The 13,579-nt window shown below is 46.0% G+C and overlaps 1 protein-coding gene across 1 annotated transcript in view; it reads right to left on the minus strand.

Moving 5' to 3' along the window:
* LRIG3 (leucine rich repeats and immunoglobulin like domains 3) overlaps positions 1–10,434 on the minus strand; it is a 66,094-nt gene extending 55,660 nt beyond the window's left edge. Inside the window, exon 1 of the mRNA XM_085653340.1 lies at positions 9,725–10,434. Within this exon, the coding sequence (XP_085509466.1) occupies positions 9,725–9,933 (209 nt within the window). The 5' untranslated portion in view covers positions 9,934–10,434. The remainder of the gene's footprint in view (positions 1–9,724) is intronic.
* Positions 10,435–13,579: the final 3,145 nt, after the last annotated feature.

Consider the following 13,579-nt stretch of genomic DNA (forward strand, 5'->3'; position numbering starts at 1 on the left):
AGAAAAACAGCTGTGAAAACCCAAAGCAACTCTTTTCATGGCATTTCTAGAAGCTAAAAGATTTATCAGATGGTGAACGGTAAAAGATGTAATATGGACTTTTCGATCCACTGTGGAATATCTTAGTAGTAGTCAATGCAGATTGAAAAAGATAGAAAGTGTCACACTTTGAAGAGTACATCTACAGCAATAACAATACTAATTGTATTTTCATTTAGAATTGTCCCCATGACTGAAAGGAGCCAAGACATGTCCTACAACTGCCAAATAAAAAGACATTTGATCAGTGGAGATCTATTTTTCACATGTGGGGGAAGGAATATATTCAACAAGCAACACGTCTAGCATTTAATGCATTTAGAGTGGCTGTATTACGGGGAACACCAAATGATATGCCAGTCTCTTTTGTGGTTCTCTTACTAATTTTAAGTTGGGTTTCTTTTTTAAAGTATTTTAAAAATTATTTTATTTCTTAAATACATGCATTTTTGGCACTGCGAGTGAGAGCATATCTATGAACAATACACTTATTTATATAAAAAAGTACCAATTAATAATTCATCCTTTGTGGCTACACAAATAGATATACAGTTTATCAAAGGACAGTTACTAGGAGGGGACTGTATCTGATTAAACAATTCTAAGTGCTATCAGAACATAATATGGGTAACTATCACAGGAATCCAATGGATTTGTAGAAGAAAAGTTGGATGCCATTGTTTCAATTAATCGCGCTTTCAGTTACACTAAAGACATTTCAGAACATGGCTAAAGCTTCAGTGTCTATATTATAAAGGTGGTGCCCCACACCAACACCTACAAAAGTTAAGTTAGGACTCAAGTAGCATGAGTTGAAATTGAATAGTACGCCATTATTACTACACAACTTGGCACTCTTTAGAACGAGGGTGCAGCAGCCTGTGGCAACACACACCTCTTTAACCAATCACGTCCTAGTTATGAAATATTTTGATAAGGATCAGTTCTTCACACTCTTGTTGTAAAGAGAGGGTGAGCGATAAAGCACAGGCCAGGATTGCGGTCTTTATTCTCAACTGGCATTGCAATCCACTGTACCAAGCTGGTGCATTCTTGTTTCTACCTTATTTTGCCAAGGGCCCAGTGCGTACCTACAGCTGCCTCAACCAGGCCTAAAAATTACAGCTCTCAACACCACTAACCCTTGCATAATAAGAAAAAAATGAACCAGTCACACCTTACAATCATGGGCATTGAGCCAACAAAATGTTGGGTGGTAGCTGAGCTGACATCACTCACCCATTGACCACAGATGACATTAAAAGGATGGCCGTCCAATAAAATGTAGTGCTTTAAAAAGCTTACATTAGCTCCTGTAGGGCCAGCAGAGTGGGAAGAAGTGCAATAATATGGATGGTAACCATGGCTGTTCGAGCTGCTTGAATGACCCACTGAATCTTTTTGCTCTAGGTAGCAAAGGCAGTGCCAGGAGTAGCAGATGGCAAGCCAGGAGCAGCAGTTACCACTGTTTGGAACTCTCAATTAATGTTCATGCTTACCATAACTTCACAGCTATTCTTCCTTCCATGACAACACTGTACTTTAATGAGTCACTATGGAGAATACTGTGATAAAATAAAGGCTATGCAGCAGGGCTCCTCATACATGTGGGCTAAGTCCTACTGAAGTGAGCAGAGGTTTGTGATAAGGATACCAAATCAATCAAGCATTAGGCATGACTAGCACCTTCAAGATACAAGAGGAGGTGGTGGGATTCCAACACTGTTTAACTTATTTTGCTGAAGGAAAATATGGGCACTTCAATGATCCGCTGCTTCAAGTTATTAGCTTGGAGAAATTGGCCATCAGCGGCGTACTGCAGTCATCTAAGCAACTTTGGACAGAGAGCCCCCCTGCAGAGTGGCACAGCGTGTAAGACCGGGGACCGCTGTGGCCCAGGGCCTGCCACAATCCAGCGTTGTGCCAGCCGATGACCACTTCCTATCGCCTCGCCTTACACAATGGGAGGGGGGGGGGGGGTGCTCACTTACACCCGCTGCTTCTGCAATGGCCAGGGGTATATAGCTGTCTATTCACCTGGCCTCTAACTTTCTCTGTGAGGACAGTATTGCGGCGGCTGGAATGACAAGTATTTTCCCACCCACTCATCCCTGTGTTTAGGTGGCGGGATCTTGAATCCTAATTTCACTCCTAGTCAACAGAGGGATCCTCCAAAGAAGACTCCCCAGAACCGCACCAGGGTTAGGGTCCAGCAGTCCTCAGCTAACCAGAGGATGTACACACCATCTTGGGGGCTAGGGTGCACAGATCACCGGGGTGGGCATGGGGCTGCAGCTCCTGCCCACCTCATTGCAGGCCCACATGTAGCTTGGTGTTTGGGGGGCGGTGCCCTGGTATGAGAACATGGGCACAGTGCGGCAGGACCAGCCCCCCACTGATGCAGGTGATTACACGTGTGTATTCCAATTGCGTTTGGGATTGTGGAAGGTCTCTGGTGTTGTTGGTGTTAATGAGTCCATATACTGCATTGTTTATTGTGTAGTGTTATCTTATCACGAGTGTCTAATTCTTAATTATGTGTGTTCCTTACATGAATGTGTTTTTCAACATTAGTATGTTTTGACATGGCTGTAAAAAACTGTTTCACAAACTTCATGGGAGTTCTGTTGGTGCCTTGTTTGGGTTTTACGGGGCGCAGCACTAACTGGGTGTATCCAGGTCCTATGGATAAATGGTTTACATCAGTCATATTTTTCCTCAGTGGAAGCTGTGCTAGTGCCTGTTGGTCCATGTCGGGGCTACACGATCAATAGTGACTACTTGACAGTCACTGTGAGTTGCATTAAGCTGTCGATTGACACAGTCAAAATTAGGCCATGTCCCCTTTTTTTACCTTTTCAAGCGAAGGGCAGGAAATTGTGCCAGAAAAACTTGTGAATAAACTACACGAAGTAATGACATAATAATTGAAAAGACTCCGAATTTCAGGAGACAGTTAATGTTATACCAAGTGTAGACAAACCGAAACATCTTCAGGAAACAAGAGTAAGTAGATTTCTATTTTCTGATTCACAGAGGACTGTATTCCATGAAATATATTGAGCCTGTCTCAAAGACTCAAAAACGAAAAGCTCATTTTGTACTGTATAATTTTGTTAATCTTTGATTACAGGGAATGCTATAGTCCCCAGTCAACTCACAACCTGAAGATGCATTCATGTGGTTGCGTGCAAACGCATTTGCAAGAGAAATCTTTCGCTACATGTGCTTTCTGCACTTTCACTTGGTTTGCTCCACTTAAAAGGAAAACAGTGAAACAAGTAAAACAAGAAGAAGCTTTGAGTGTGGGCTACATTAATCCAGTGGAAAGGGATGGTCAACCTCCAAAACTTTGAATAGGATAACCAGTTAACATGATGTACGTACCTACATCAGCTTCTGTAGAGCTTTCAGTGCCACTCGGGACAAAAGAGGTATAACTATGCTGAGAAGCCTATGTGAGGTGGGATGAGAGTACCTACGAGTAATCCAACAGAAAGGGATTCTTGAGGTCCATGTTTTGAAAGTACAGACAAAGGTTGTCCAATTCAACAAGATCACAGCTGGACCAGGAAAACTATTCTCACACCAAGGAGAAGTTGGCTCCAGCAGAAAAGAGGGAAATTCTGTACCCAAGTATGTCTCCTTGGTGAGGCCACATCTGATACAAGATGCCCAGTACTCGCGTCAAGCTGAGTGTCCAATAATTTCTAGCAGTGCTGTTGTCCAATATCACTGAAAGCAGTGCACCCACCTATAATTCAATCTTTAAGAGGGCAAAGGTAGATAGGAGATAGTGAAACAAACTGGTTTATATTAACAGCTGTAGTACAAGTTTAGACTACTCTGGATATAGCAGTAAATCAGTTGAAGGGGAATTTGATTCCTATTCAAATAAAGGGCACATGGGTCAAGAACTTACTAGCAGAAGAATAATTGTTGCGGACATTCAGAAGGTTCATTAAAGTGCAAGAATGATCCTACCTCTGATAAACAACATTGGGAAAAAAAAGGGGGTAGTTGTATGAGAAAAGTCTGCAGCACTATGTCAACCTATAAAAAAGGATAACAACGGAAGCAAAAGGTACATCTTGCACTTTTAGTGATAGGCCAACTAGGTGTTCTTGACAGTTCTCTGGCACATTAGTCTATACTTGATGTATGACAACTAGCATTGCTCTTTCCAAGGCCTTCCAGTTAGCTGTGAAACTAATGGTAAGGTACTGGAAATAGGCTGGTGGAATAGTGTTTTCATTCTGGTCAATCACTGCATGGTAGGGTGAATGTATGATTGCTCTCTTTCTCTGATTTTGATTGTTGAAAATCATGAATGTAGCTATTAATTTTACATTACTTTGCCCCCAGGTATAGAGTTGTGCCAGATTTATTTTTATATTTTACGGTGGGGCAAGAGGTTCTTAACTCTGCTCTACTATGGTTGACCATTGTGGTTAAAGAGGTGTTGGCTGGTGCATTTTTTTGAGTTTTTGTCCTTAATCAGCCCATAACAAGTTCCCTTATGGGCAGTTTCACTCAATACAAATAAATAATCTGAGAAATGGCTCATCTCAGTGTTAATTTTTGCGCCATAATTATAATTTTCTCCTGGGATAGCCAACTGGAAAGTCACCAATAGGAAGTTGCCAAAATGTGTATCACTGTTCTTTTTTCGTAGCTGCATGTGGGACCATGTCAAGTAGGACACATTCAGTCTGTCCTGGCTTAAACTGACACACACATTTCATTCTGGTAGTTGTAGTTTCACTTTTAACATTTTATGGACCGTTAATATCCAGCAGGTAATATGATTTGGGCTAAAAAGCTGGGACTGGTTGAGGGTGTGATATGTGACCTGAGTCTATTTGAAGTGCTTTGCAAGTCCAAAAGAATGGGGCTCCTTGGCTCATCGAGACGGGGGTTCAAGACTAGGCATACTCACCGACTATGTATTTTTTGTATCTGTGATCTGTATGGAATTTACTGGATGGGGGTTAAGACCTGTGAACCAGTCAGGTTAAACGAGCGCTCTTCAAAGAAGTTGTACTCTGCTGGACCAGTTACACTTTCTCGTAATTTATTAAGTTATGGGAATTGGAAATATTTAGATTTTCAATCATTCGTCAAGATTGGGTGGCAATGAAAAGACAGGATTCCTTGGATGTTTTACAAACAAACTGCCCGTGTTTACTCATCCAGATCACCACATGCGCTTCTCACACCTACACAGATGAATGTTTGAATGGCCAGCGCCCCTACCCAGCGTGGGTAAAGAGAGACGCAGCTGTACAATCAGCCATCACACCGCGCTTGTTGACAACGGGTCATGAGCATATTGACACAGGTGGACACGAGTTCAGGCCTTTAGAGGAGGGCTGCAATAGGCGGCGATTCCCAACTGGAAACAATCCACGCCTCAACACACACACTCGGCGCCCCACGCACCCCAGGTGGCACATGTAGTCAAGGCACAGCACACAGACGGGCACACAGACCTCCAGCTCAAACTAGTTTACACGTCACCCTAAAATTCAGTTTCAGCAGCTTCAGTTCTACTCCTTTGAACAATTAACACGGGCCCTAGCAAACTGGGCCGCATTACCTCAAAACAACAAAGATGCGCTCCTCAGAACTCTTTAGATAAAACTGTATTTCACACAAGAGTACTCATGTACACAGAAACACTCCGAATGCATAAAGGGAATGAGTAAGGTGTTCATTGCGCAAAATAAACACACAAAAAACAATCAGCAATTAAGAAATATACGTACTCCTTTCAAAAATAAATACACCTAATCGCCAACCAACTGCAAGTGCCAGATGTGCACTATTAACAAAGCCCATCAGGACGGCAACGTCACGTGCTGCATCAAAGTCCATCACTGATTAATCAAATCATCTAAATGACCTAAATGCCCTGTTTACACCATTCACGGAGGCCTTTAAGGAAGAGGCCTTGGCTGCCGGGAGGAGCTCGAGGGGACAATAGACGTGTGAAGTGAATAACAAAGCAGCTGCCGGACACCATGGGGCGGGGGCTGGGCAGGATTAGGCAGCGGGAGAAGGGCAAATTCGGGTCCGTGCTTCCAAGTTGGGTGCAGGCGCCCTCCCGCTACCTCCACCCCGCACTCGGGATCCCTCACTCCACATGTGGCGGCTCAGTCAGCAAGGCACATTCCATTCCGTGAACAAGGCTGCGTGGGGGCCCGGCGGGGGACTGGGGCAATTAGCCACCTCTAATTGAAAACTGAAAACCTTCATGACTAGGCCGACTTGCAAACCGTGACCCTCCTCTGATGGAAAGAAAAACGCAAGGACGTATGCCTTCTAGTAACAATTAGCAACAGGTGAATGAAATAGTCAATAACACCGTATCCAAAACTGACCCCTGCCCCATACAAGCTTTTCACACCCAATGCGCCGCAAAAGCCGCAGATGAATGCTCAGGTATAATTTAAAACGTTATATAATTGCCTAGCGCAATTAAAGGGCGTAGCAGTGTCAGGGCAAGAAAGGTAGTGTCAGGGCAAGAAAGGTTGTGCCAGGCCGAAGAAACTGCTGAAAGCTCACGCACTTCCCCCTACCTCTGCGGAATGGAAAATTAACGCGCACTCCTCACCGGACTGGAAAATAAATGTGCAATCCAAGAGCGCGTGGATGAGACGGTGACTGACAATACCAAATGCGAAAAGTTTGGAAAGCAACGGATCTAATAGAGAAAAAGTTTCAATCCGCTGTTCGCATCTTGCCCAAAATCATTGCAACTGCGCTGGAGTTTTAACACGTTCGTTTTTATTTCTACCCACACACCAAAGAGAACACCGGGGATGTACAAGGGTACTGGGCCGCATGTGGAAAGGAACAACAGAAAGCATGGGAAAACAATGACATTTTTTTTTTCAATAGTATTAGCTTTTTTTAAGTTAGGCATTCACATGTCCTATGTTTTCCAGTTATTACAAGTAATTCTACCACTGCTGCGAAGTAAAATGGCAGACAACACCATTAAGAGTGGTGCTTATCTGGGAAGAATCTGCTATGTCATAGATTTTATTTTATAAGAAAAAAAATCGAAGTTGGAATCTTGTATTTTCACTTTCAAGATTCCCACGCCACTTTCTTCACAAAAGCAGTTGCATGCCGAGGGCGGTGAACACACAGCTTAAAAAACACCCTCGTAAAACATAAATAAAACTTGAGTAGAAACGTGCAATTAAGTTGCAAGTGGAGTTGTGCTCGGCTCACCAACAGCTGCACTCCCTCCCGAGATCAAAACAACTTGTAAAAACAAAATCCTAACATTCCAAGAGTTTCCGGTCACTCTGGGTGGTTTCTCGCGACCTGCACTTTTAATTACATTTATTTCTCACACACATTTGGGCGCGCTGGTGCTAGACACATCCCATCACATGGCACAATGCAGGTTTAAATGCAATTTGTTTTGAGATTGGCGGTGCTGGTTCACTGCAAACCACAAATGTGCAGTTGCGGAGCCAGCGAGAGGAGGGACTTGAAAGATGTAATTTTAAAGCCAGCATAAACTCCCTTGAGACGTGTGCTGTGGATTGGCCATACGGGCCCAGGCGAGGCAGTTATCATCGTCATGATCTTCCAGGAGTGGGACTGCACACAGGGCGCCCCCGCCCGGCCTGGGAATATCTGCGCCAACCATGAAAGGTGTCGTTCCTTTGCAGATTGCCATCTCTAGTGGGACAATAGGAACCCTTAGACTGTGAAAAGAAGAGATTATCTCCCTGACACCCAACACAATCCGACACCGGCCAGTTGAAGGGCCTCTCTCACTGGGAATAGAAGGGCCATTCCACAGAATCATCACAGTTTCAGCAACTAGCACTGCAAAACAATGATACACACCACGGGCTGTGGTGCAGTCAGGGGGCGGGGCTGCGACGGGCCACGGCCGGAAGCACTCCACTTCACTGTGTGGACATCTACACCAATAAACACAACACTAATTTATGTATTGCTCTCCATGTGTGTTTTGTTGCCAGAATTCTAACTCTGTGTACAAATCTTGTGCAAGCAAAAGGCCGAACATGGACGGTTTGGGGAATGATTTTAAGGTGTAGGAGCAATGACAAAGTATGTCAGGGTGCACCTTACACTATAGCTGTGGCTACTTCTGTGGGCTACAAAGTGGGAGCACAGTAGAGGGCACAACTGTTGTGCCACTCTGCCTTTTCCTGAGTTTATCATGGGTTCAGGGCTTCTGTACTGTACAGCTGAGCGCAAAGCTTGCCCCACGCATGCCCACCGAGCCCAATTCAATGTTATGTAGCAAGTCCGTGGCCACCTTGGTGGCTTTACATCAGGAGTGAAGGATCCACTTGTGCCCACCCAGTGGACATACTTAAAGGCCACGTCATATCCTGCGTAAGCAATGGACTGTGAGTGCAGCAGGTGGGCCTGGCTCTCTGCCTTCGGAATGTGCTCATTGCCTTGGTATGGATCATCCCACCCGCACTCTCTCCCCTGGCAGGGGTCTGCTACGCCTTCTTGGCTTTAACTTTGCTTTTACAATTTGTCTCTGCTCCTTGTCTGGGCCCAAGTTTGAGTTCTACGCCCTGACCCGCATTGGGGGTATTGCAGCCCAGTTTTAACACAATCTCGGCTCTGCTGCTGCCAGCCAGTCCCATCACTGAAGTTTTACTTTTATGGGGGACCAATTTCCCCGAAATTAAACAACAGCCTCTCTGAAAAAACACATCATTTCACGGTTACAATATACTTCATAATAGCAAGCTGCAGAGTTCCTTCTAACCAAGCCACCGGATAAGATGTAGCGGCAAGCAATAAAAAGTGCAAATAATCACAAAAGTGTCGAATAAGGTCAGAAAGAAACTACCCTTTGAGATCCACAATACCCCTCTAATACATTTTTTTTAAAACTGTGACTCAAATCACTTTCGGCTGAGCTCCCAACTCTAATGCGCCCCTCCACCACCCCCGGGAATGGTACTTGAAGAATGGTTTGAGCCGTAGTACCTTGTCACTTCACACACAAATGGCAAGGGGGCTATTATGGCGCTTACACCCCGAGATGTGTGTCAACAGACCCGAAAGGGCAGCTGAAGTATGGAACACACGTCTGACACTTGGGTTATGCCACCCATACATAAGATACAGCTGGGTGGTAACCCCTCACTTTTCAGGACATGTACCACTCATGAACCTAATGACATACTCAAGACTCCGACAAGGCCTTTCCTAGAGCGCGTCTGAACCCCTGGCCTTTCCCACACCATCACGCCTCGCAGCTCCCTCGGTTACTGCCAGGTGCACCCTCTCGAGAATACACTCGTATCTGGGTCTCAGATACTTCCAACAGCCCCAGTCTCACCTCGGATACTCACAGGGCAGTAAGTCTGCCTCTTTCACGCAGCAGCCACCGATAAGACGTACCTGTCAACACACCTTCGATACGCAAAACTAACATCCCCCGGCCTTGACGACTGCAACCCTCGCCCCATAAGACCACAACACCTCACCCCAATGGCCCCACCATACTCACAGCTGCCCTGCTACCCCATCGGGTGCTTACTGCTGTCCCTGTTGTACTCCCAGCTACCCCCACCATCGAGTACAGCAGTCTCGGGTCTGTCTCCAAATAGTGAAAGACAGCGCACCTTCACAATGACAGCTGCCCAGCAACCCCCAAGATACTCACAGCTGCACGGTCCATCCAGGCAGTCCGTCGGGTACTTGGGCTAGCCTCCTCCGACTGCAGTCCACCAGGTCCCCGAAGCAGCGGCAAGATGCTGGGCAGGCACGACCGCGTGCCCCGCATAGGCTGCAGAGCAGCACCGCCAACACCCAGAGGTGCAGGCCGGGCCACGGGATTCCCAGCAGCCGCCGCTGCCCAGGACAGAACCACATCGCTGCCGGCGGGTGAGATCCCCGGGACTTCTGTGCTCGCGAGCCTCCTCCTCGTACGGGTCCTCCAACAGGACACGCAGAGTGAGCTTCGCTCCGAGGGGAGCCGACCCTCGCAGCCCTTCCGAGAGGTCCTAAAGGAGACAACTCTCCGACCTCCTCCAAGAGGGACACGGCCCAGGCTGTATGACCAAGTCCCTGCTCCGATCCGAGCTGTGCAGGCACTAGGCTCCACTCCAAGCCGCCCCAGAGACGGACGCTGCGAGTCCCTCCTCAGCCCGAGTTAGAGAGGAGCACTCCGATCTCCTTCTAGGCAGTCCCGATCGCCGATTCCGATAAGGGGGCGCAGGCACACGAGGCACTTTAAGCCCGAGCTGAATCGTAATGCATAAAAAAGAAACAAGTCTGGGATAATACGGCCCAAACCCCGCAGTCAGAAAACTTCGGACTAAGAACAATGTGCAGGGGCCTCCGCGCTCTTCCAACTTTTCCTCTCTCCGCCCCTTTCCTTCTGGCCCGCCCTATCCTTCTGCCCGCCCCCTGCCTTCTCTGCCGTGATTTCCTCAGCTCCCCAGCCTGTGCCGTCTATTCAGTGGCCCATCCTCTTTCCACCTTCGTCGCCTCAGCCTGGGGAGTGCCGCCCGCCCCTTTCTCGCACGCAGAGCTGGCCACCCTACTGCTTTCTTAACAGGATTTCACTCACTTCTAAGCACCCCCTTGATTATGCACCCAGCCCCGTCTATGGAACCCCCACCCCCTGTCCAGAATCTCAGGGCACAGTCAGACGAGTCTTGCGAGCCTCTTGTGCGGTTGTTTATTGAAATCTATTCGCCAGCCGAAGTTACTAAAAAGAAAGTTCTAAAGATCGGAACTAACAACTGTTTGTAACTTTGGGTCTCTCGAGAGGAAACCTGTTTTAATGTAAAGCGCTCTGACACCTCTGGGTCATGTCCACGCTGTATAAAAATGCTCATATATATACAGTTCATTCAACCCTGGTGTACGTGGTTGAACAGTACCATTTATCCCCGAAGGAGGTGAGACTTGGGGTGGTGCGAGGCTCAGAGTCCTGGGTTTGTATCCAATGGCATACAGTCCTGCTTTTACTCTATGAGAAAACTATGGGATCTTTTTTGCAACAACCATAAATGAAGGGGTGGGGGGTGGGGGGGGGAGTTGGGGGGGGGGGTTGTTCGGCAAACACAGGCTGAGAAAAATAGTTGCATATTGGCTTGACATATTAATTAGAGGCAGGATAAATTCTAAACTCATGGAAATAGAAATTTGAAAGGGGTGCTGTATAAAAAACCTAAACAAAATGAAGAGGAAAGTCTTTTTTATTGTACTAAGTAAACCTGCCTCTGGTATGGGAAGAGCTGGTAAGAAGGACTTGAAGGTTGAGCCCTCACTCACAGAGATTTCTTTCACCTTGAGCCTCTGCTATTGGGGATGGACAAAATCAAGGTTATCCTCAGGCCAGGGAAGTCGGGATAACCACCCTGAATAATATGGGCCAGATGGTATGGCCCAGGGTAATATCCCCTCACACAGAAGGGGGGCCCTGGGGCAAATAACAGGCAGAGAGAACAGGGGAAATCAAAACTCTAATCAAAACAAACAATTAACTGCCTGTATACATATTCTCAATGTGCTAAAGGTCACTGATATCACAACACAAGCATGAACTATCTGGCCTTCCCAAAAATAGTACAGAAACCATTGAGTACCAAAAATATCAAATGTATTCGATGAATATAATTTTATGGTTTTACAATTTATATAAAAACATCACAAATATAGCACCACAATATTCCAAGCACATCCTACATCACACACACCCATTCGTTCCAACAAGCAAACACATACTCACACATAATCAAAACGTCCTCTAAAATTAGGGTTCCACATTTAAAAAATATCAAAGTATATACAGATCCCCCATATGATATGAGGCAGTAGATGTTTCTATAGTGTCAACATACACAGGATAAGTATCACCAAGGAGAAAGTTAACGCATGAAGCACAAAATCAATTGGTGGTACAGTTCATGTTGTAAGCTCCAAAGTGTTTCTCCATATATTGATGTTTACAAAAAGGGGGAAAGAGATAATGTAACAAAAGAACAAAAAGCACTCCAGCGCCGATGCAAGTTTCGGTGTATTACCCAAAAGTGGGTCTCACCTTCTTCAAGGCGCAGTAATCCGGTACAAGACGTGGGAGGACGCGCCTGGAACAACTAACCACCACGGTGGTATATAATCATCAGCATAAGTAGATAAATATATTTTAATGGTGGACTCTACAGTCAAATCAGATTCTGTTGGGCAAATTACCCCCAATGCCAGAAAGGCATAGTGTCATGATTCTCTAGGGCGGAGCCCGTATTCACCAAGCAGAGAAGTCCATAGGGTGAAAGGGGCCTTGTGGGGACCGGTACTGCTCAATAGGATAAAACTCAGAGCGAACACGACTGATAGTCCATTTTAGTCTAATGATGGCTAGATAAATCTGGATAGTTGGAGCAGTGGGTACGGGTCCCCGTCCGGCGCCGTCAGCGGGTGGGGAGATACAACCAAATAGCAGCAGAAACCCCCAGACTCGCCCAGGGTAATGTCACAAAATGAATAAATAGTCCCACAGACCAGAAATCAGGCAGGCACAAATCCAGCAAGATGTCCTGTTCTATTCTTTATGCAACCACCGTCCACTAATGTATGAACACAACAATGGTTCAGGGGCGGCTCCTCCGCTAAGAGCATCGCACCATTGCGCTTTGAGCAGAAAAAATAAAAGTATTTTTTGCAGGATCGGACCTGGGTTGGGGCGGGGCTGGAGGAACAGGGGAGGAGTGGTTTGCACAGTCCAAGTGGACATGACTGGTTGGCCGGCGGTCCTGGCCCGACCAAACAGTCATGCGCACCTTGCATGTTCCCCACCAGGATGCATTACACAGCCTGGTGGGGAACATGCCCCAGCCCCCATCCCTATCTGTTACAAACAACAATGTCTCAAGGGTATTATTCAAAGGACAAACATACATATATGTGTGGTGACACAGTTAATTGTACAGGATTGAATCCATAGGGGAAAGAAACCAGGGAAACATTTCATGTAAATGTAGAAAATATTTCATATAGTAGACATGTTGGACATATTAAACTTAATATGTTCAAGCACATAAGTCAGTGCACTGTGTTACATTAAATGACACATAACCAACAAAATACTGTGCACAAGTGTTTGTGAAGTGTAGTGATGGCGCAAGTGACACATGACGTGGTATAGACAGTGAGAATGGTGGGCGCAACAAAAAGTGAGATAAAACTACGATTTACATGTTCAGGATACCACGACAATAAATGATAAGAGAATTCAATTTTAAATGAGCAGGGTATCCGTGGGTATGGGCGCCAAGAGTTTCACTGTGGGAGTCGACGGCGTTTCGGCCTGCAGAAGTCTTAGGCCATCATCAGGACCAGGTTACATTAATTACATTGCAGTGCTGGGGATAGAAGAATAAATATGGAGGGCTCTGTATATTCAGTGGACCAAGAGGGACAGGTAGATTAAAGTAATGATAGCAGGGTAGAGGTGGAGCCCTGATGGGGTCAAGGAATGTAAAGAGAACGCTGCTTAAAATATCGTGCA

This window comes from Triturus cristatus, chromosome 4_1, assembly GCF_964204655.1.
Source record: "Triturus cristatus chromosome 4_1, aTriCri1.1, whole genome shotgun sequence".
Lineage (NCBI taxonomy): Eukaryota > Metazoa > Chordata > Amphibia > Caudata > Salamandridae > Triturus > Triturus cristatus.